Here is a 24,686-nt window from a genome sequence, read left to right as displayed (position 1 = left end):
ACAATATGTGTTTCAGATATAAATCGTGATGCCGCTTAATCTGGGTACCTACCTATTTCATTTGCGTAAGAACTTTTGCCAATCTATTAAATTCCTCATAGATTGACTACAATATATTAGTAGGTAATCTATCTACATATGGCACGGGTGTCCAACTGATCGATCGCGAAGCAAATGGATAAGTTTGACATGTTGATTGTGATTTTACTTATAAAATAATCTAGTTGATTCAACCCACGAATTACTCTAAATAAATTGATTCTACATAATTTTGAAATACTTCAGAAAACATACATACAAACAAACATATTATTTTAAAAAAAATTATAGAAAAGTTTCGGCTAAGTAAAAAGAATTTAACATTCTTAAATCTTGTGTAGATATATAACAACTTTTTAAAATTACATTTCTATGTTCATATTAATGTTAAAAATACGATAACATCGTTTTTCTTGAACCTTAGATCGAATTGAGTATAACAGTTATTTAAAAAATATATATGTACATATATATAGGTATTATATCCGCCTACGGTGCTTTTTCATGTATGTATAGGAATATTACTATGCTGAAAAATATCATATATGAAATAGGTACATAAATATGGATGAAATCGCAAGAATCTATCAACATGCTAACAAGTCAGTTGGATCGATTTAGTCTATTGGATATAACCATCTAGGAGTCGCCGCCTGACAATAAAAAGTTTTTTTTTCGTTGATCCCTTCAAAACAATTGTTTCGGAATTGACTGTTCTTTTTCTGGCCCACGGATAAAACGGATTTTTACTGGAAGGTCTTTTTTATTTCTTTAATAAAAATATATTTGTTTATTGAATTTCATAGTCAATTATCCAGAGAGAGAGTTAAATCCGCTGTCAATAAATGAACATTAAAAACAAAAAGTAGCTAGAGAAGTAACTCGTCCAAAAAGGTTGACAATGCCCTTATTTATAATACACATTATATGGTAAAGAAAAATCTAATTGTAAATTTGATGTGAATTATCATATCATTATCTTCGTACCGGTTACATTTAATAAAGTCATTATTCTGTAATCAATACGTACCTACGTAATGTATAATATTTCTAAACGAAGTTAATTATATATTATTACATTATTTTAGGTAGCCGCTTAAGAAGTTTGCTAACTGCACGTAAATATCGACATGATTACTTTTTCAATCATGTTTCATGTCTATATTCCATGGGATGGTTATTTTAAATTATTATTTCTGTCCGCATTATTAAGTTATAATATTATTGTATTACAATTTTCACGTTTTTTTCTTTCCCATATTAAGTGTTAAAGCCAGAATTGATTTTGATAATAAAATTTATACCTATATACAATTCAAAACTATATCGTACATAGACAATAATTATTGGAAATGTACTCTTTTTATAACAACGTCTATTATTACATACATAATAAATATGCCATAATATGGTAAATTGCTGATAATATTATGGTAACTGTATGTATATACACACTATTATACTATCTTCTATAATAGTGTTTCTTAATATGTGTACCGTGATAACAATTCCGTGTAAACATCGTCATAAGCTAATAAGATTTTAAAATAATCCCCATTTTATGTCACGATCATTTTTTTTCATCAAGTATACATATTTTCAAGATTTTTTAAATTCGAAGTGTACTAAAATATATATACATAAATTATTCGTACATAATGACGTGTATAATAGGAATCGAATTACACAAGAATATTGTTGGGTCGGCAGCTAGCTTGTAGAAAGATTTGTATTCGATACCCACTTTGTAAAAGAGATTTTTACTGAAAACAATAATAATAACTGATTATATTTATCACACGCAATTTCTCTCAAATTGCTATCCTTGAAAAAAAACAAGGCATTTTTTTTAAATTGAGAAGTATAGGCAAGTACATAGGTATTTCATTACAAATGCATACTATGACCTAAATGTAAAGGAATATATCAGATTTTTACATGAGTTTTCTGTAGATACATTTAGAAAAAAAAATGCTGTGATTAAAAAAAGTTTGTAAAACTGTGCTGTACAAACTCTGATGAAAATATTTAATTTTATAATACGTAGATATGTATTACTAATGAATGGCAAATTTTATAGTCCACTATTATAGTGCCTTTTAAAGTCAGAACATGTTTCGATGATTATTGAGCTGCATATCAAAAATATGGCAATAAACCATCAAAAACTACTTACACGGATAAATGGAAGTAAAATTACGTATACAGACAAAACAAAACGATTATTGCTTCAAATTATTGTCAAGAGATTAAGTATTACCAATATAGGTAATTTTAGAATATTTTTTAGATGCGCCTACACAGAACAACAACTAATCATAAAGCCGGAGCTCCATTGGCACGCATGTCAGACGATTTACAGTCTTCGGACTTTTTTTTCGCGTGGAGCACCCCAGACCTGCGGACTTTTTAATCCGCAGACCAGGCTCGTTGGATTTCAAACATGTTTGATATTTTTGCCAGACTTCGTCAGTCGATCACTATGCAAATTCGATTTGTTTCGATTCGCTTCGCTTCGATTCGATTCGCAATCATTCGGACCGAAAAAAATCTGTAATTGTCTTAAACCTTTTCATTGATTAATTTGTTAATTTACACATTAGAAATGAGAGATTTATCAATTATTTTTTTATTTGTATTTATGAAATTCATAAAAGAAATCGGAAAACTTGTCTTGTTTTCACTGCTATATTATTTTATGCAAGTCTACATATAAATAACACAAAATTATAGGATTATCGGAAGACATTACGAGAATCGTAACTTTTCACTTTTGACAGCTTGACTTTTTTATTCGTTCGTTGATCAGTAGCAGAGCCTAGACAAATCGGACGATTTATTGTCCTCGGACTTTTGGCTCGCCAATGGAGCGCTGGCATTAGTGCGAGTGAAAAGGCATTCGGCATGCGAATAATCTCCACAATATACGTTAGAGCAAGACGTAAGATATGTGAATAAATGAGTAAGGTTTTAGGATGTGAAACCGGTTAATATAAATTTGACGAATGCACTAAGGCAAATATTGTAAATACGTATTGTGAAAATATATCATTTTTGTGTGAAATATAAAGTTAGTGGTAAATGTTTTTGGTTAATTTAGTAGAAAATATGGTTTAAATATGGTAGTCGTACTGGTATAACGTTTCGTGGGTAAGTTAATAGTAATCAAATTGAGGTTCTAGTGTGCGTCGTATAGAAAGAAAACGGCGTCATATAGTCGGGCAATACCTCTCTTTATTAGTATTGCTCTGAGCGCACTATGCATACTATTACACCTAAATTTTATTTACAGGACACTCAGGTAATTCTTTCTTCAGGTGTTCAAATTCAAATACATTGATACCCATAATAACACCGTTTCTCTTACGATAACAATTGACAATGGGATTATTAATTTGACTTCCTTACACATCCGAACACTTTTTTCAAACTAAAAGTTATTACGTCCACCGTGAAGTAGAGCTTATCATGTTGCTAGATCGAGTTCCGTTTCCTAAAAAACATCTCATAATTTATGTATATATGGATTCAGAAATCGACTTAGGGTTATATAATAATATGTGCTTCCCAAACGTTTTAACCAGATGGCCATATTAGGATATTGGAAGTGCTTGTTGGACAGAACGAAAAAAAAAACATTATTTTATCAAAACATTACAAAGTTTTAAAAATAAACTTACAATGTTTTTGTAGAATAAAATTCATCGAATAATAATGATTGTTTTTGTCTTTAAAGTGTAATTCAATAAGTTTTCTTGAATGATGTATGAAGACTTTTTTTAATAATACATAGTTTAATTTATTAATGTATTTATTTTTTAATTAAAAATCTGTACATCTAGAATCAGAATCTATATCGAATCGAGCTTTGATGTGGTCACAATACCAAAGCACGTATCGATATAAATAAAAAGGATTTCAAGTTATACACACTTATACTTTCTATAAAAAAATATATTTTTGAATTGGAAAAAAATACATTAGAACTATAAAAAATACAAGTACAAACTACATTTAGAGCTAAAATGAATCACAAATTAATATGATAATAATGATATACGATGAATTCATTGAACGTAGGTATTTGTAACAGTTTTTTGGATTGATAATTAACCTTGTAATGTTTTAAGATATTTAAGGATTTATCAGGTATCTAAAATGTATTCGTTTTCAATTTTCATTTATTCACTCGCACTTTGAAGGGCACACGAAGCAGTAAACCGCCTCTTTCGCGTCGCGTCAATGTTGATAATAGGTCGGTTTGGTGGGCCAGATGTGCGTTGTATTATCTATCCGTCAACGCGGCACGGATAGACATTGCAATGGCATTTCCAAAACCGACCGTGTCAACGCGACGTAAACGTGGCAGTTTGTGTCTCAGCTCTAATGCATGTATACTCGTACATACCGTTGATGTTTCCTTGGACAATGAACTGGAAAATGATATTCTTTTCCCCCTCATAATGTGACCAAGTTACTTAACTGTAGTTGTGTAGTAGTGAGTACACTGTTAATGATACAGGACATCAGAATTTATTAGTCCGAGGATTGTTTGAGGATACATGTATATTTTAACATTTTCAAAAAAAAGTGGATTTTTTAAAATATATATTTTGCGAAGACTAGTTATCAACTATTCGTCCAACTCACATGGTTCATGTTTTGTCAAATACAGATTGAAAAACTACATGACTATTTGACAACTACCATATGTGCACATTATATTTAACATTATTAATAAGCGCTTTCAAATTTAATTACTTATGTACGTTCAATAAAAGAATGTTACATTCTCTTGTTGTGAATTATATGTTTGATAAACAAATTTGTAAGTACGATGTAATAAAAAATTGATCCTGACACCGGTTAGTAATTAAGCTTATTATAATACTTTGATTTAAAATACAAAAGCCGATTACTAATAAGTAACGCAATTTTGAGTATTGTCGCAATTATATAGGACACGTATAGCTCAGTGGTCAAACACATCGGCGCGAATCCCAGGGGCGCAGGTTTCCTACTGGGTATCGTATTTTTTTTCAAAAAGATTATTTCTAGTGGTTATATATTTCTCAGTAGTGTTTTCAAATTATATAATATATAGGGTCTGATGAAATATAAACTACAAATGTTTAACTAAAGTATCTGTATATCAGTAGTACCAACTGTAACATTTTTCCACGTAATTTTGTTATCTAGATCCTATTGCATATTTCAAATAATCGAAGTTAGTTATTTGATATGTAGATTATCAAGTGCCCTTCAGGCCCAGAAACTATGTAATTTTAATTATACCCACACGACCGCGAGCGAGTACAAAACATCTGTGTTCGATCATATTTTATTGTTTCGAAAATGTATCCAGCTTTATCGCAAATTAATCAAATAAAGTCTTGCAATGGTGGCCATTTCCACCATGACTCATTTAATATTTTTCATGTTTGTTTTCTCGGCGCAAGAGAGACGCTGATTAAATCTTTTGTTGACCAAGGAAGCCGTGTACTTGAGGATGGCTAAATCGTGACTTCGACATCTCGATATAAAACGGCACATCGAATGGATCTAGTTTACTCCGTTTACAGTTGCATAATCGATTAGGATTAACGCTTGGTTAAAATAATGTGATCGTAAAACAATTTTGTTGCCATCGTTGAAAATAATGGACTCTGTCTAAGATACGCTACACAGGTATCTCTATATTTGCAATCTTCATGATTGATTTTATAATGCAGTATAAACGTCAAATTATTGATTTGAACATACAAAGGTACTATAATCTGTCGATATTTCAAAAATCGAAGATTAGCGTCTTCTTTGGTAATGACTTCTCAATGTAATATGAACACTTCTCTGTTTATAACATTATTTATTGAACAGTTATTATTATTCATCTCACGAGGCATCGAACAAGACCTTCTATCTAGAGCTGCGTGTTGGTTGGTCTGGTGATTTTATGAATGAAAAAAAATTCTAAAAGGAATCAACCAAAGTGTCAAACAATCAAAGAGACAATCAAAGATATCGAGATATCAGTTGCGATCACGATCTTAGAATAAGTCATATCAATATGTTATATTATTTTATAACAATGATCAACATATTTTAATTGCGTGATCATCACAGATGAGGACTATTTTTTTTCTCATTGGATTCATCATCATCATCATTAGCCTGAATCTATCCACTGCTGGATGAAGGTCTCTTCAAGTTGCTTCCACTTCTCTCGGTCCTGTGCATTGCGTTGCCACGTACTTCCGCAGAACTTTATCATTTCATCGATCCAGCGGCCTCTAGGTCTACATTGTGGACGTTTTGTACTTCTTGGATACCACTGGATGACTAGATTTGTCCAACGATTGTCTCTTCTTCGAGCTATGTGTCCAGCCCATCTCCATTTAAGGCTTTTAATAAACTCTATTACATCGCAAACCCTTGTCTGCTTCCTTATCCAGTCATTCCTCTTTTTGTCCTTTCGCGTTATGCCCAGCATGCACCTCTCCATACCACGTTGTACTACTCTAAGTTTCTGGATCTCTCTTTTACTTAGGGTCCATGTTTCACACGCATGGTTTAATATCGACTAAATAATATAATATACTGTCATGGATTTATATTAAATTCTGAATTTATCGAAAATACCTTAATAAATAAGTTACAGTCCATACATACACATAATATGTACAGTCCAAGTCAAGATATAAGATTGGTAAAATATAAACAAAGAACTTATTATACATAATATAATTTATATTATTCTAAGGTTTGAAAAAGGAGGTATCTTTAGGTTATAATTTAAGATCATATGGGCCTCCACAGAGTGGAGGTTTGTATTAACAGATTTTTGTTTACAAGAGAAATTGATCTTAGCCACTTTGTTTAACCTATTAGGTGCATACTCTGACTTCAAACATAAATTGAAATCAATATGTTTGCCAGACCAAGATTACGAATCTGGGACCAACGACATTGTAAGCCGAGGCGGAAACCGCTCGACCATCGTGGGCGTAAAATTTTGTATTATATAATATTATCTGTAGACGTTGGCCAATTTCGATAGGTGAAAAATTGGTCTATATCAAGATAGGTATATAATTTTACTATATTTTGTGAGCCCTTTCGTTTGGTCAAACCAAAATTTCGTAATAATAATAGTATTTGATGGTTAGTGCTATAAACTTTAAAAATTGCGGATTTTTTCTCGGTTTACGTAAATAAATAAAAAGTTCAACGCTGTTCAACCTCTTCTAATGTAAAATACCAGTTTTGAAATTATTATAAATTGACCGAAGATCGCAGATAAACTACTATAAATCAAATAATATTTATTAGATCAAGATTTTTTAAAACCAAATATCTCTTTTGCGTTCAGGAAATTATTGCATATTAACACAGATATGCATTTTACTATTCTTCATTTAGAATATACGAATATATTTTTTTTCATCGTCAATTTTATTGTATCATCATAAATATATATTGGACTATATTATTAAGGCCCACATTCGTGAGCGAAAAAACAAAGGTTATAGAAAGCATAATTCATAATGCCATCGGTCGATCAATCAATTTGATTGCAGAAAATTGGAATCAATTGCATACAAAGATTGCTAAAAGTCGATCCACTTAATGGCCTCGAAAGCAGATTTTATCTTTGCTAAATTAAACTAACTTGTCATTACCATAATTTATGGCTGCATGATGCATCTTATAAAACCTAATTGGGCAACACCAAGAAGCCCACAATTATCACGGAGCGTTGTTATCCCAAGTCAAATCCGTTACGTGTTATTTCAAAAATTTACCGCTTTACTTTTCGGTATGATTAATTACGTTCATTTTTCAAATCACATTCACTCTTCAATTGTTTTTCAAGGTTCTTATTTTGATTTAAGAATGGTAAGATGAGTGGGTTGAGCTTTTCAAAACAAAACAAAAAAACACTTTTTTAGCTATTCAATAGCAATAAAAAACTAGATGTACCTACTGCATAAATAACCACATCTGATTTATGAAGTTTACCAATATAATGTAGGTTACCATTTTTTATATGTGGTCAGTAGCCAAATTTATAGTATATTATTATTAATTAAAAACTCACAGATTTTAATAAAAATACTTGTTAGTCATTAGACAACGCTACAATATTTTGGATAAAATAAAATAATGCACACCAACCAGCCCATACCGTACCCCATAACCCATAACCCAACCAACTCTTGCCTAAAAGGTTATGTGAAGCACTTTTAGTTGTTTAGGTCTCGGAATGTCTTAAGAGAAAATACTGTCCAAGACTTGAGTTGCCACACACTTAAGTGTGCTTTTACTGACTTTACTTTCTTTAAGTCTCGTGCTAGAAGAGCGAATAAAACACAAATTAAGATAAATAAAAGCTGTTGAACCTACTACAAGGTGAGATTCTTTTTCTCATTAACCCTATTGTGTCGCATTTTTTTAAATGTGGTCAAGTCCAAGAGCTGGTTGGACCGATATGAGTGCGTCTTTCTTTCCATGATATGACATTCTCAAAGGATAAGGCTTGCATACCTACTATGATTCATAGACACTTGGATGTGTACCTAAATTGACCAGCAAGACCAAATTGGACGGTTTGCCAATAAAGCAACCATGTCCACCGTGAAAGCATAAAGAACGACTGTATATGCCTGCCTTTTTCGGATCTATTTCACCTGATATGTCAGATTTTATTTGCCACGTCGTACGCTATCAGACGGATGGTTCGCTTTCCGAGTGAGGAGAAGGAACTCATCGACATCCACTTATCTAAGGCCCCATAAACTTAAATACAAACAGATATAATATGATATGTCCCAACTGGAGAACTTAAGTTATATCCCATTGTACTACTAACTGCGCTAACCAAATCAAACTTCGTTATAATACGTCTAAGTAAGTCTGGTATATTAATGAGTATTATCGACACAGCATGAAAGTACACTATAGAAAAAATATGAAGATTGACAATCAATTTCTTTAAACCATCCCTAGGTCTTAGTAAATCTAAACAAACATGTGAGTTTTAAACAGCGTGTTAAATAATTGCGATTGTTGTATGTATTATTACAGATTAATAAAATTACTATATTCTTATACTATTAATCATTCTGCGCTACTGCACGTGTACGAATTTACTGACGTTGTTTCATTGAATTTGTAAACTTTTGTCGTGATTCTTGTTTATAGCACGGCTACGGTAAACTAATTTATTTTGTATCGAGGCGAGAAAACATAAATCCTCTCACTTGTATCAGAATTGACAATAAGAACCCTAATAAGAAATAACTACACATATTATGGTAATCGGAAAATTTTGTTTCCCATAGGTTGTTACCACACTTCACAATAATAAGACACTATATTTATTAAATATTACATCAGGCAGTTACTAAATTCACCCAATTAGTTACTAGCCTCAGAGCATACGGAAAGCTCAAGGCCACGCCATTTCCCTGGGTCCATCATCACGTCCTTCGCCTCTTATCAAGTCAACTATGCAGCCCGTGGATATTTTTTTTTAATTTAATAAGAGATCACCTACAAGAAACTATGGGGTTCTGCCATAATAACGCGCATATCGCACAATCAAACGGCATCCGGATCACTTGTCCCATAAACATGAAACAGCCGTTTATGATTATATCTACCATAAAGAGCTAAGTAATACGTCTGCTCATTATTCTAAGGTGGTCCGCAAGTATATTGGTAGGCATTTACTATAATATTTTTTTCAATGTAAGGGTGCAATACCAATACAACTGTGAATCGTTTTGCCGTACCCATGGTGCCACTATATAATGATTTACCTATATCAGTCTACAGTTGCAGATATAGCTCTAAAATTCCGCGGAGACATCGATTCTCAAAACATAAAGCTTATCACCGAGAATCACTTTCCAATATTATTGGTCCTTTCTCGTATTATAAGTAAAATGGTAATTCAATATTAAAACAATAAAACTTCACATTTGTAATATTTCAATTAATTAAATCATTTATTTTTCAGTTGACATTTCGGCATGGAGCTTACTCACCCCAAAATCAGATTTTGGCTTCCATCACCCTACTATTGGCCGGTCTCGGAGTGACATTATCAGCGCCTCACGTACCGAGATTTAGTTCTCACGTGAGCTTCGCGACGCCCGCTCGGAGCTTTTCGCACGGCGTCGGAGATTTAGCGCCGGTCGCTGTCGCTCAGCGAACTACCCACGGACAGTTCCGGATAAAGCTTAGGCCTGAAGGACACAGGTTTTCTGGGTTTCGAAGCTTACATCATGGTATAAACAGTTCATTAATTTTATTTGATACAAAATTAAAAAGTCATTGTTTCAATGATGTCGATATTACAAAATAATGTACCTACCTAGGCTACATTTAAAAAAATTGAGATTTTAGAGATGGCCAATAATAGACAATAAAATAAAATGGTAATTAAATTTACTAAAATATTGAGAATAATAATTATATTGGGACAGCATTTTGAATCTATTTATAGGGTAAGAGGGGACTTATCCTAAGGATGTAATTGTTTATATTGTCAGTTTTCAATTGATGATCGTGATCGTTTGAATATGTGTATTAATTTATTTATTTAAAAAAGACACATTGGGCATATAACAAATTATTATTAAATTAAATTCATGAAAAATTGAAATTAAACAATAAAATAGAATTTTAAAAACGTTACGTTATCTAGACTACAAGACTTACGAAATTCTTACACTGTCTCAAGAAAGCTGTAATATACCTACTATATAGTATATATATATACACATAGTACCTACGAAGGTACGAAATGAATTGACACCTGTATACACATGTATATATAGTCTAAAATTGACACAATAATTTTATGTTTACAGAAAGTGCAAGTGATTTTTTATCATTGGTTAGATCGGTATATCCCAGTTACATTACAAAAAACTTTTTAACTTAGAGCTAACATTTTAGCAGGTGGTTAATGGACTAAGTTAATAAATAATTTATTATTAAAAATATGAAAATATTTAGAATTCCACTTTATCAAATTATCAGTTGTGTAAATTATTGTAATATTTGATAATTGTGACACTAACTCGTATTCAAATTTAATTGTTGTTAATGTTTTTTAAAGATTCACCCACTGCGTTGTCATATTTTCAATGATAAGTGGTTTTGATGTGTCAATCAAATAAACTAAGTAAACAGATCTATCTGACAATTAAGTGTGTTTAACCAATGGCAATCATTGCCTACATTTACAGAATACTTGTGTGTGGGCGAGCTGTCAGTGTTGGTAAATAATCAATTTGATCATAATATTTAGTGAGGTACCTTATTATAATAATTAATCTTGTTGGAAACATTAGGTAATAGCGTCGAGTTTTCATTGTTTTATCGGCAGGCTTTTGATTTATTTGTGTCTCGAAATCGAAATTAAAAATTGGTGTATTACTATTACAAAAGGCAACTATAATTAGTCAGATAGGTAGCTATAATAAAGTTTAGTCTGCGAATCTGTTGCTTTAATTTATAGCTTTAAAGAGATAATAATCTTATTAAACTTTTAAAAGGTTGGACAACATCAATGAAAGTTACATAAATATGAAAGAATAAGTGTTAGAAAATTACTAAAGATCTACCTGTAGTAATTGATCCTCATATATCTTATAATAAGCTTAAAATTTGAATGATAGCTGCCATAAGTATCTAATATTTATGAGATGGTAGGTAGTAAGTACCTATCTTATATTGGTTTATAGCAGGGATTTCCAACCCTGTTCCCGCGGGATTTGCCATAGTGCCCGCTGACCGATGTTTGTTTCATTGTTGCCAAGTCAAAATTTAAAATTTCAGTAGATTTTGACAAAAAATTCAGTAGATTTCATAAAATATCAGTAGATTTTGGAAAATGTAGTATATTAGATATAATTTAAGACTAATAAGGATAAAAATAACTAATAATATTAATTTATTGTAAACAATGATGATATTAATGGGTAAAATGGCGCTCTTGGGTAAAGTTACAATGCTTTCTTCGTCAATTTAGAAGTGTAACACATTAAAAAAGATCGTGCGTAAATCATTTCAAGTTTATTATTAAAATAATCATCAGTAAACTTACAATTATGGAGAAACACAAATATCAGTAGATTTCTTGAATTTCGAAAAAAAATCAAAAATTCAGTATATTGGCAAAAAATATCAGTAGATCTACTGAAATTTCAGTAGACATGGCAACACTGGTTTGTTTATGACTAATTGTTGTCTGACTATTCTGCTAGAGCACTGGATGGGGAGAGCGAGACAGCAATTTTAACTCTTATTTTTTACTTCTCTTCTCTTCGTTTGCCATTGCGATTGTGATTTCCGCACCAATCGAATCGGATCGGAACGGCAATATAGTTCGCTCAAATTGTCTGCTTTCTTTCGTCTCCATCATCATCACTATCTCACCGATGAGAATCTTTATGATTTTTTACTAACATAAATACCACCATACATACTCTCCTAATTGTGAGGCACTGGCCAATGAAACATAATGCTAAAGATCACACTGACTTGAAAGATTGATATAATTTCTTTATAACGTTTACTTTGTATGTGTGAGAATATAAATAATATATTTTTTTGTGTATAATTTATTACATATTATGCCCATATATAAATTTATTTGAAAAAATAAGTGGTGCCCGCCGTCATACCGATATTTCAAAATGTGCTCTATAGTACAAAAAGGTTGGGAATCCCTGGATGGACAAATATTTCAATCTTATGTAAAGTCAACAAAATATTTTTTTAAACTGTATCGAAAATAGATGATATAGATACCTCTACTTCCAGTACATTTACGATAGAAAAATCAATTTAAACAATAGGTATTAATATTACTGTTGAATAACTTCCAGGACTTGTTGAGGCGACGCCAGTATTTAAGGATAACGTCAGATTCCAGGGATACCCGAGGGTGAAACCTTCGATACCATTTCCTCTTTACGGAAACTCTATTTCATCACATCCTCAACCATCGTTTGCTGATGATACCCTCAGTGAGTATAATTTAGTTAATTGTAACACAACTTTGTGATAGTATTCCATGTTAATCTTGATTATTAATTCCATCCACATAATAATCCAGATGGTATTTTCTAGGTAGAATTCCATTCTATAATAGTATTATAATAAATAGATTAAATTCTTCAAATTAGTTGTTTAATCGATAGTTGTTTCGATTGTTACGCCATTATCAAGAATCACCATGTTAACTTATAATCATATAAAATATAAGAACCTTGGAACTTAGGTAACTCTCAAAATAAGCCTGGACATTTTCGAAAAAAAAATAAGAATAGAGAAGGCTCTGTGGAGACGTTTATCCTTAATCAAAAAACTATTTAGGCAATGGGCCAGATAAAAAACTGTACCTATGCATTTTTCAACTTTACATAATATTGTCTTGGTCAGATACGAAATGATATTTCTATCTTTTTTTATAACACTACAACTATATTGTGGCTTCACCGGAAATCGATCACAAAACCTTCGGTATTGGAAACCAATGCCTTCTGTATTGGACTACGATTATGATAATATGACAAGATATCTGATCTGGTCCAAATTTGTTTCTAGTCATCATTCAAGCTGGGTACTGGGTTATGATTTAATATTTTCAGGTCATTTAGAGCCATTCAACGTACAAGTTCTTCCGGCATCTCCATACAGAGTTGATTCACCAAATGCTGAGTCTCTGTGGCCCGAAGGACTATTTGTGCCACCTTCCGTTCCACTTGTTCCCTATGGCCACAATGACAAAAGTGACTCGGAAGGATACGCTGACCATTATGGTAAGAAAAACTTTTTTTCAATAATTTTTTAGCCAAATAACTCATATGACTCAATTCTTTACTGTAGTGATGTGCACTTGTTGTGGGCAGTATTTAGAAACATATTGATTTATTATACCACTTTCAAATGTAAATAATCAATACAATTTTGTCTCAAATTGCATCTTCTGGATAGAACAATTCCTGTCATGTCCATTATTATTATATTATAAATATATTATCAAGGAGGCACGCGTGAATAAATTGAACCTTTAAACTTTAAACCATCCGAATAAGAGAAAGCTAACTACATCATTATATGCGAGTTCCTATTGTGATAGTTACTGACCAATTTATATACATATAAAGTATGTAGTTTTGATTGGCATCATTATTAGAGTGCCCAGCATTAATAACGAAACTTGGCTGCACTTTATGCACAATAAAGCCCATCAAAAAATCGTTACATGCTACAAGTCTTCTGGATTTTTTGATTGTAACAACTCGTCATTATTTATTTACCTTTTCCATCTAAAGAAATCTGACAGTGATGTACGTTTTATCCAATTTTGTTCAGGGATAAAATCTCTTTTCACAACGACACAATAAGATTTTCGTGAATACCTGTCCATATTGGACAGGTGCGGTACACTGTTTGTACAAATCATACTTTTTTTATCATAATTATTATTTTCCTTTTCTGTGTTACTAGCTAATTGAATTTTATGTCAATGTTATTTTATTAATACTATCGACCGAAGGTACATGATGGAAAAAGAATTTAAATTCTAATGGATTTAAGTTTTGTACTATTCCATTTGAGTCGTTTTTTGCGACCCGGGTTTTGCCTTTCGGCATCTTCAGGCGCATTGTATATTCACCAAAAGGCAAACACCATAGAGGTATTAAATTAAAAGAGGGGCAATGAATCGGCTTTCTCATACAGCTGAATGAAGCAGGCCAACAATAACCGATAATTATCGAAAAATAGCGACGCGATAAAGAAAATTCAGGGCATCACAGAAGATTTAGTTTGGTCATTATAACGTACCCATATAATATAATGTTAATGTTCAAATTTTGCCACAAATTGATTACCAGCCTGCCCCACCATACTTTTTCGCCATACTAGCCGGCTTCACCACACTTTCATATAACCTGCCGCCCCTAGGCAAACACACACAAATCGAATAGTACAAAACTTTAATCCATTAGAATTTCAATTTATTTATTAATTATAAAGATATGTGCGAATTAATAATTACTGACATGTTATGATATTGTATACCTAATAATTATAATTGAATGGTTAAAGTTAAAGCAAGGCCCTGATCACATCTACGTTTTAAATCTCTTGCTAAATCTGTGGATGAATCAGTTCAATCTAATGTACAAACGAGGCGGGAAGGCAAACATGCGAAAAAGGTGACAGTACCTAGATCTTAATCTGATGCATATTGCGGAGATATAAGCGTGCCGAATGCTTTTTCACTCGCACTTATGGTTCGTTTTTATTCAGGCCTTACTCTTGATGGCAAACGGATTTCAAAACGTATTTTTTTCTCGCAGACTGGTTGAGAATAACATAAACACTTTTTCTTTTAATGACTATTAGACTCAAAACATGTATACCATTTTTCGCTATACATATTAAGATGTCGTATACACTATAGTGTACAGATTACTAATATTTACAAAATCTAATTACGGATTCATTGCTTTGATTGGTCATTACTCATTCATTAATTCTATACATTATTGCATTTTTTATTATTCGCTAGGGCATTGCACAAAGCAATATTTGATTAATTTAAAAACACTACAAGAGCCCTTTCAATCAATGTTTCATAGCGTCAATATTGCATCACGACTTTATTTTATGATAGTGATAGTTTCCTAGTTTGATTTAGTATTGATTTATATATATTTGGATTCGTGAAGAAATAATGTTCAGACCAATAACATCAAATTTATAATCTTCTTCATATATCAAATGCGGTGTTTTTTTCCAGCTGGAATGCATCAGTAAAGCGTTCCGGAAATTACTTTTACGCAACCTTTGTTCGCAACATTATTTTTAATGTAGGTACCTACCATGTTTTTTTTTCATAATTTTATGTCTTGGCATTTTATTACCAATCAATGTATCTATGTTCTATATAATATTATTTTCAGTCTGCTTACGTTCGTTTGCGCGATATTTTATCCAACTACATCATTATCATCATCAGCCGGTGTCGATCCGTTGCTTGATAAAGGCTTCCCCTAGCTCCTTCCACTTGTCTCAGTCCCTAACTCTTCGCTGCCACATAAATCCACCAAATTTGTTAGTTCGTCTATCCGGGGGGTTTTGAGACGTCCCTGTGGTAGTTTAGTGTCCATCGGGTACTACTATATGATACATATAGTCTAAGATATGATAGCATTCGTCCAGCGGTATATTCGCCGAGTGGCATGTATCTGCTTAGCGACCTTTATCACATTGAGTACTCATGTCTCTTTCCACAACCATTGGTTTATTTTGAGATATTCCGCGTCATGCCCAATTGATTACGTGAACTGGAACCAACCCTGGAATGTTTTAAAAAACATAGGAGTACCGGTGCATATCATACTACTAATTATGGCGCTGTACGAGGACAGTTCAGCTATGATTAGATTTAATGACCATATTTCCGATGGTTTTAAGGTTTAAAAGGGAGTCTGCCAAGGGTGTATACTGTCGCCGGCACTTTTAAATATCTACGTAGCATGGTTGGAAAAGAGGCTTCTCAATTGGAGAGGGAGATATTTAATTTCCTCGGCTTAAGCCTCAATAACTCTGGTTATACAAGAAGGAACTTAGTAAAGAATTTACGATCATCACGATATTATGAAAAAATCGCTGATATTTTCTTTCTTTTTATACGGTGCTAAAACCTGGGCTTTCAGAGAATCCGATAAGAAGAGAATTTACGTGTTTGAGATGTGGTGCTGATGAAGAATGCTGTGTGTTCCATGGACGGCCAGGCGTACAAATGTATCGGAATAGCTTGGCATCAAAGAACGTTTTCCATCCAACTGCAAGAGACTCGTTCTCCAATTCTTAGGTTATATAGCATATATATAGGGATTCGAACAACTTGGAGAGAAGATTGATCTCTGGTAGTGGCAAAGGGGGGAGATTGCGAGAAGGACAATGACTGAATCAACAAGATTAGCACAGGATCGTTCTAAATGTAAGAAGATTGTTGGAAACGCTTATAATTTCAGTGATTGCCATCCTCATTAATGAGATAGGATATGAAGAAGTCTTAAAATACTATATTATAATATTATCTGATAGGTAAAACCTTCCGATTTATATTTTAAATTAATAACGCTCAAAATGTTATCAAATTTACAATAACACAATAAACAAACAGAAACTCCTCGTACTGAATTGTCTAATTAATTACGTACGTGAAGCATCTATCCACCTGCCTTTCTTGAGTCACGCGTATCTCTTGTTTGTACATATTTTTTTTTACGTAATTTCACTCTAAAAGCACATGCCCGACGTGCTTGAAGTAGTAAGTAAACTAATGACTATTCAAAGAAGAGTGATTAGATATCTTCCAACATTACCAACAAAATCTCAACGCAACGTCAAATGAATACAAATTAATTTTAGATAAGCACCGGCTAGTCGCTTCTTACTTTCGCCCACTAAATCTGTATAAATAAGTATGCTTATATGGACCTACGCCTTTTGAGATGTGATTCAGACAATTATTAGTTTATACTTGAGAAAAATGTTTTTTATCATTAAGGTTTTTTTATAAATTTTGTGTATATAAGCACACTATTAGTTTTGAAAACGTATTATGAAAGTGATGGCAAAAAGGGTCCCTTACTATAGAACCAAACTATAGGAAACTCTGAAAATAGAGAAGAGCATTTACATTTTTTGCATACAAAATTTGGACTAACGTCAAACTGAAGATATCTACTTTCAGATATTTTTATAGGGAAATCACAGAAGGCTCTATCCGGAAGAAGGTTCACGATTTTTGATTCTCACCCAAAATCATATAAGGAAGCCGACAAGAATACCCGATGTGATAGAGGTCGCTAAGAAGATGAAATGGCAATGGGCTGGACATGTTGCTGGGCGAGTGGACAACCGCTGGACAAATCCCGTCATACAGTGGTACCCAAGGGGTATTAAGCGCCCACCCCGTTGGATAAATGAGCTCATAAAGTTCGGTGGATTACGTGGAAGCAAAGAACTAGGGACCGAGAAAATTGGAGAGAGATATGGGGATGCCTTCATACAATAGTAGATCGGTCCCCGGCAGATGATGATGATGATGTAAAACAAAAATGTATTATCTTTATCGTATGGATCTTCAGTATGAATGACCACACCAAAGCTTCAAAATCGATGTTTTTAATTAAAAAAAAAAAACATTAAGGGGGATCCTTATGCCAACAGACAACCTAGCGGAAAAACACGAAGCTTGCAATTTGAGATTTTTTTTTGATAATTTACAATGTCAACTGTATTAATTAATAAATGAAAACATTAAAAAGATTTTTTTTTTAATTCAAAGATAAACTTACAATTGTAAAATAATGTAATAAAATATGAATTCGTTGCAGGGTCACATCTTATTATTACATTATATTTTATGCTCATATTTATTATTAAGATTTAGTTTATTAAGTTTTAAATTTTTTAAGATTTAGATTTTTGACTATTTCATCGTTTTAATATTTTTAATATTCATTTTAAAAAACATCGTTTTTATATATATTAATGTGTATAACTTGAAATCCTTTTTATTTATATCAAATTTTATTTTAGGTATGGTCCCAATTTGATAAAAAGGATTTCAAGTTATACACATTTATATTTTTAAAACATCGATGTTTTTTAAAATGAGCATAAATACCTAATATTAAAACTATGAATTAGTCAAAAATCTCTGTCACAAAAAATAGAAAACATAATTAACTAAATTTAATAATAAATAAGACTATAAAATAATATGTAATAATAACGTGGACCCTGCACAAAATTCACATTTTACAACATTTTTCTTAAATTGTAAGTTTATCTTAGTCTTAAAATAAAAAATATTTTTCTTTTTAATGTTTTCAGATACATATTTATTAATAAATACAGTTTGAATTTTAAATTATCAAAAAAATGTCTCAAATTGCATGCTTCGTATTTTTCCGCTAGGTGCCTCTTTTAGAAAGGCTGAGTAAAGGCTTCACCATAAGTTTGTAATTCTGTAAGCGCTGTAAACATCCTCGCAATGTTGCATTTTGGCAACTTTAAGGTTAATTTATAGTAGAATATTATTGGAATAGATTCTAATAATACGTGCGATGTATGCTTCCTAATTCGGGTAATAGATGGCTCTATGAAATCACAACTTTTGATGTGATCTTCCAGATATAATTATTATTTATTCTTTTTGTTTAATATTGCATCTTTCGTCTTTGTCGCTAGATGTATGCAGTAAATCCACATTAGCATAATATCACTCCCCTTTATCATGACTATAACCTTGAGGTTGAGGTTATTGTAGCGAATCTTTTTCCGAGGAATGGTTCTATTCACCCAACCTATTATTATGATTATTCCTTTGGATTGAGCCATTGATAATTTAAAAAAAACAGAGTTCGCTGCGAGATTCGAACATGCAATCTACGGTTTTATAAGCATTTTATAAGGCTGACTTTCTGCCGTTACTCCCCCGCTGGTAGGGAGGAAGTTCAGTCCTTTCACATTACATACCTTTTTGGTATCTACTAGAATTTTTTAGTTAATTACTATTTAATAGAAATATAACATTTTATGAACCTGAGTGTTCGATAATTTCCCGTAGATATTAAATTGGGCTCAATTTGTATTCCGTATTTACCTATCATGGACGGACAAATGCAGTAACAATCTCCTGACATGTAAATTTGCTTAAAATTTAATCAGACGACGATGCACTACAGGTGAAAAAAATAAATATAATGTCTAAAATAACATTTGCTTTGGTTAGCATGTTAAAAATTGTTTTTTTATGAGAAATACCTTATAATAAACAAAATCTGTTCGCTGAAGGCTGGAATTGAACAAAAACTGAAATCGCCAAAAAATATTTGTAGCAAAACAGCATAAAATCTTATTATTGCTTGCAACGTGTCATAATTTTTTTTTTTACGATCCTTAAAGTCTCTGATTAAACTTTAAGAAAAAACGATGTAATATAAGTAAATGAATGAAATTATTTTTCTAATAATTCACAAACAGAAAACACGGATTTTAATGTTTTTTTTTCACAAAGTGGAGCAGTAGGATCGATGATTTTCGAACCGGAGTTACGCTCCGGTCCACTCCTGTCCGTTTCCAGCTCTGGTTAATTGTGTAATACTGAAATATTAGAGCTGTTTCGGTCTCCATGGACTTAAGCTAAGAATAAGTGAAGATAAAATAAATATTGTGTAATGAGGAAAACATACTCATAGTTTTGAATTATCTGTCATTGGTAAGAGAGGGTAAACTTTTGATTTATAATACATAATCATCAACAAAGGTCGATGTAAGACCATGCATGTCGCTACTTGTTCATTTTAACCAAGTCCTTAATATTTAGAACCCTACCTCGTATTTTCAGTCAACACAATATATTGGTAGGTTGGTAGGGATAACGTTGACAGACGACAAAAGAAATCTATGAACCACACCAAAAAGATCTCGCTGTATAATTGATGTCATCAAACCAGTTTTCTTAGATAAGATTTATGAAATTTCCCACACAGAGACCGAAAATTTCACAATCATCATACTTTTTTTTCATTTTCTGTGTTTGATTAACGAAAATAGTAGTTACCTAATTATCGACACGCAACAACCATTGTAGTAGAAAACCACATATTTTTTAATGTAATATTCTTTATTCTCTAAGCAATATTTGTTTACTATTAAAACTAGCTTGTGATGTGTGTTTATCTCACTTAACTGGTCGGCCCGCCATGTCGGGCCCCCAGGCTAGAGCCCTATCAGCTATCCCCGTGTGGTGCCATGTGTTGGGTAGATGTCAGTATAACTGTATAATATTATTTTAATTTAATATGTTTTAGAAAATCACATCTCAGATCCATACTTACTGGAAGGAATTGACGCAGTTGAAGCCCTGGAAAGGATCAACGCTCACGGAGAACTGTTCCATCATGAAATTCCTCACGTGAGAGCCCTTCTTGCCAATCAGAGGCATAGGACTGAAAATGGACTCCATGCTAATCGCCTAGGAAGCATACGCAAAACCTCTCCATGGTATAGGACGTAAAACATGCGTTTTCTTAATGCTACTCATTTATTGTTAGGTATCTTTTCCATATTCAGGATTATTTTACAGAATGAGTGGAAACACTTGCAGCCATCCATCGTCTTTCATTAAACACCTAAAACTTACCATTATTTGAATCACTATTATATTCTAAGATGTGAAAAATGTCATCATTTGACTACACTGATTTTTTATTCCGCAAATCACAAACTGGTATGAGATAATTTTAATATTTTTGTGTACATGTTCATTAGGATGGTTGGCTCAGTGGGACATCAAGAGAAAACCAGTAGGTTGCAAACGAATGTTTTTTTTTTTGCTAAACATTTATATTGCAAATCATGAACAACGCGTGTGTAGTTTCCAGATTCCATGTTATGGTGGGTTTATTACATTTTTATAACATTTGACAATACGATTCATTCAGTTTATGTCTATACTTGATTTTGAATTTTTTAAATATATATCTATTATAGGTACCTACTTACTAAAAAAATATAGTATTGTGTAGTTACATACGTATATATTATAATAATGTATAATATAATTTTGGACCGATTGCATTGAATATTTCCCATCAGCTGCATGCAGGAATCTGAAACAATTTACTCACCGTTTCAAAATGACTACTTATCTGAAACTTGTAATTTATGGATGACTCTATACTTTACACACAAATGTAAAGGGCATTGATTTTACATTGTTGCATTGTCACATCAGGATAAAGATTATTATTTATGACATCTGTCATTTTGACCATTAGTTAGTGACATTCCCTGTTAATTCAAGCATCTCAGCATGAGTCAATTCACAATTTGTATGGTCAGCGAGGGGGCAGTGCGCTATAAACAACATCAGCAAACTGTCCATAAAACTATGTGGAGCAAATCTATTTCAATGTTTATTAATTTTTAATTTAGCACATTCGATGATTTATAGAATATCATACGATTCTTTACTACGCCAGTTCCATCTATGTCTTGAACTTGAAACATAAAAATATTATTTGAATTCATAGGTAAGCTTACAATTAAAAAACAATAACGAAATCACCATTTTTTATAGTTTTTAGATAGGTATTAAAATACCTTTGAAGCTATAATTTTGCAATTTTTCATTAAATTGTATTTAATTTAATGTCTCGTTATTCTACAAATAGATGTCTCTGTCCTATTACACACCCCCATAGACTAATATACTTTTCACACCCCTTTTATATGAATACAGAGGTATATAGGTATACAATAAAATATCCCATGGTTGTTCATAATATAAACTGTTAATTTTGCAAATTAAATATTATTTTAGGGTATTGGCTCAAGTATATTATTTAAGATTAAATGACAATTTTTCAGGCACAACTATTTCAAGTAGGTATACCACCAAATAAACACCAAATTTATTTTATTTTCAAATTGACATTAAAATTTTACATAACACAATATAGTTTTCTACCTAAACATGAGAAAACTGAATTCAGTCAAAACTACGACGCAAAATAATAATAAATTGTGCATTCAAGTGACGATTAGTTTTAACCTAAAATGAAAGATGGTGTGCTAAGCCAACGTGCCAATAATGTAATTTCATTTTTCATACTATATAGATATCTTCATTATTTGGGTGATTCAGAAGCTAAACCCTCTCTTCAGCATCTGTTCAATCCTCTAATCTAGTTCATACTAGATATGATGCATAGTCTAACTAGAATGCCTTAGTTTATTTTGTCAATACTTTTATATTATGATTTACAGAAAATTCTAGTAATAAAACGATATTATAGTAAATTAATACTCCTATACGCAGAGCATCACACCTTGACACTTTGGGCAGTAGATAGTATGAATTGGACCGCATAAGTATTAACCAAAAATTTTTGTTAAAGATGGAGCCTAATACCCCCTTTACACGTGCATGGATTTACTGTTGACAGTATGTATGATCGCGCGGCCATAACATAAAAATGCTCATGTAAACATATATTGTCCTGCAAGTTCCAAGATTGCATGCATGATTAGAAAAAGTTCAGAAGCTTCTGAATTTTCACACGACAGTTGGGATTTGTTTGATATCTGCGCCTGCCCAATAGAACGATAATGGCGAACCTGCTGGAAAAAAATGAGCCACACCGCGCAGAGACTCATTTTGATGTTAACCAATTTTCACGACTGTCAAACAGTACCATAAAATGACAAAATCACGTCTCGTTTACTCTTGAATAATGAGATTAGCGAGACAGTCAGCACTCTTACGTGTAAACAGTTATTATCATGATAGTTTAAAATACACACTTTTGTTGCAAGTAAATCCATGCACGTGGACAGGCGCTATAAGTATTAGAAAGTGATGCAGAAAAACAGATTACTAAGACAGAATGTAATATTTAAGACATCTGTCAAAGATCGCAATCATTTCCACTGAGTGGATGTTTGTTTTATTAATTACTGCTTAGATTGGACAATTTGAATAACATGAACCACTATTGACTTCTACCAAAACCAAAACATTCATATTGTCATGAAAATAACTGCCTGTGACAGGACAGACAGCATCGATTATTGTAGACTGTGAAATCTTCAACGTGAGACCTGGCGGTGCCTGTGTTGTATCTTGTTTATGGTTTTCGATTTCGAAGCATTGAAAGTACTGAAATGCGAGAGGAGGGGATGTAGTTCTCCAAGCCGCCGCCTATCACCATAAAGATTTCGCACTGTGCATAGATAGTGACCAAATAAACCTAACCTTCATTTTTTTAAATAGGTACTTAGATAAATATCAAACATAAAACAAAAAAATATAAAACAAAAATTGCATAATATTATCTCATACTACATAATACTGAAATGTTAAAACAGTTTAGAATGGCTGCTATAAACAATATTTTATAATGGCAACATACAGCATATTATTGTTTCTATGACTACCAATCTAATCACATTATAACGCTTACAATATAAGCTTATTAGGAGGATCACTATCAGTATACTAAAAGTTCCATCTTGTTATAGTCCAAACTCTTTTGTAATAATGGATGTATGTCGCGTCAGGCCACGGACGAGTTAACTTGCGGGTTCTTGTAAACGTCATAACTCCTGAATGAACTGTTTGTGTATATTTTCTAAACAATATTTATCATTTTAGTGTGAAAATATTCACGATAAACTCGAGAAACATGTTGATTTGGTAAATTTTCACAAATATTTATCATTCTGTTCCTATTAAAACCTCCTAGTAAAAATTGGCTGGCAGTGATAAGGTTAAGCATCATGTCAGAGAAAATGCATTATAATAAAATCAAAATAGAAAAAATATTTATACGTGTTAGTGTAGCTACATTGGTTGTGGCTTTTAGGAGGACGTTCCAGTGAGTCGTAAGGAAATCATATTTTTGTCTGACTCTTTTGTATCTACGTTTTAGTTTCTTCAAGTTCCGCTCACCCACTGAAACGATCTTCCAAACGACTAAGTGTATCTGCTCTAGTTTGGCAAAATATTTGAATTAAGCACCATTACAACA

The 24,686-nt window shown here is 32.2% G+C and overlaps 1 protein-coding gene across 1 annotated transcript; it reads left to right on the top strand.

Moving 5' to 3' along the window:
- Positions 1 to 10,168: 10,168 nt before the first annotated feature.
- LOC147064068 (uncharacterized) lies at positions 10,169 to 21,180 on the top strand (the record flags this gene model as incomplete). The annotated part of the gene is made up of 4 exons (XM_085959139.1): positions 10,169 to 10,331; positions 12,942 to 13,082; positions 13,707 to 13,877; positions 20,964 to 21,180. Coding segments are annotated over 4 exons (681 nt in total), but the record flags the coding sequence as incomplete, so codon positions are not given.
- Positions 21,181 to 24,686: the final 3,506 nt, after the last annotated feature.

This window comes from Rhyacophila brunnea, unplaced genomic scaffold (assembly GCF_057557595.1).
Source record: "Rhyacophila brunnea isolate RB1 unplaced genomic scaffold, BYU_Rbru_1.0 scaffold_8, whole genome shotgun sequence".
Taxonomy (NCBI): Eukaryota; Metazoa; Arthropoda; class Insecta; order Trichoptera; family Rhyacophilidae; genus Rhyacophila; species Rhyacophila brunnea.
The sequence above is the reverse complement of the archived record's forward strand: the minus strand, read 5'-3'. Positions and strand labels throughout refer to the sequence as shown.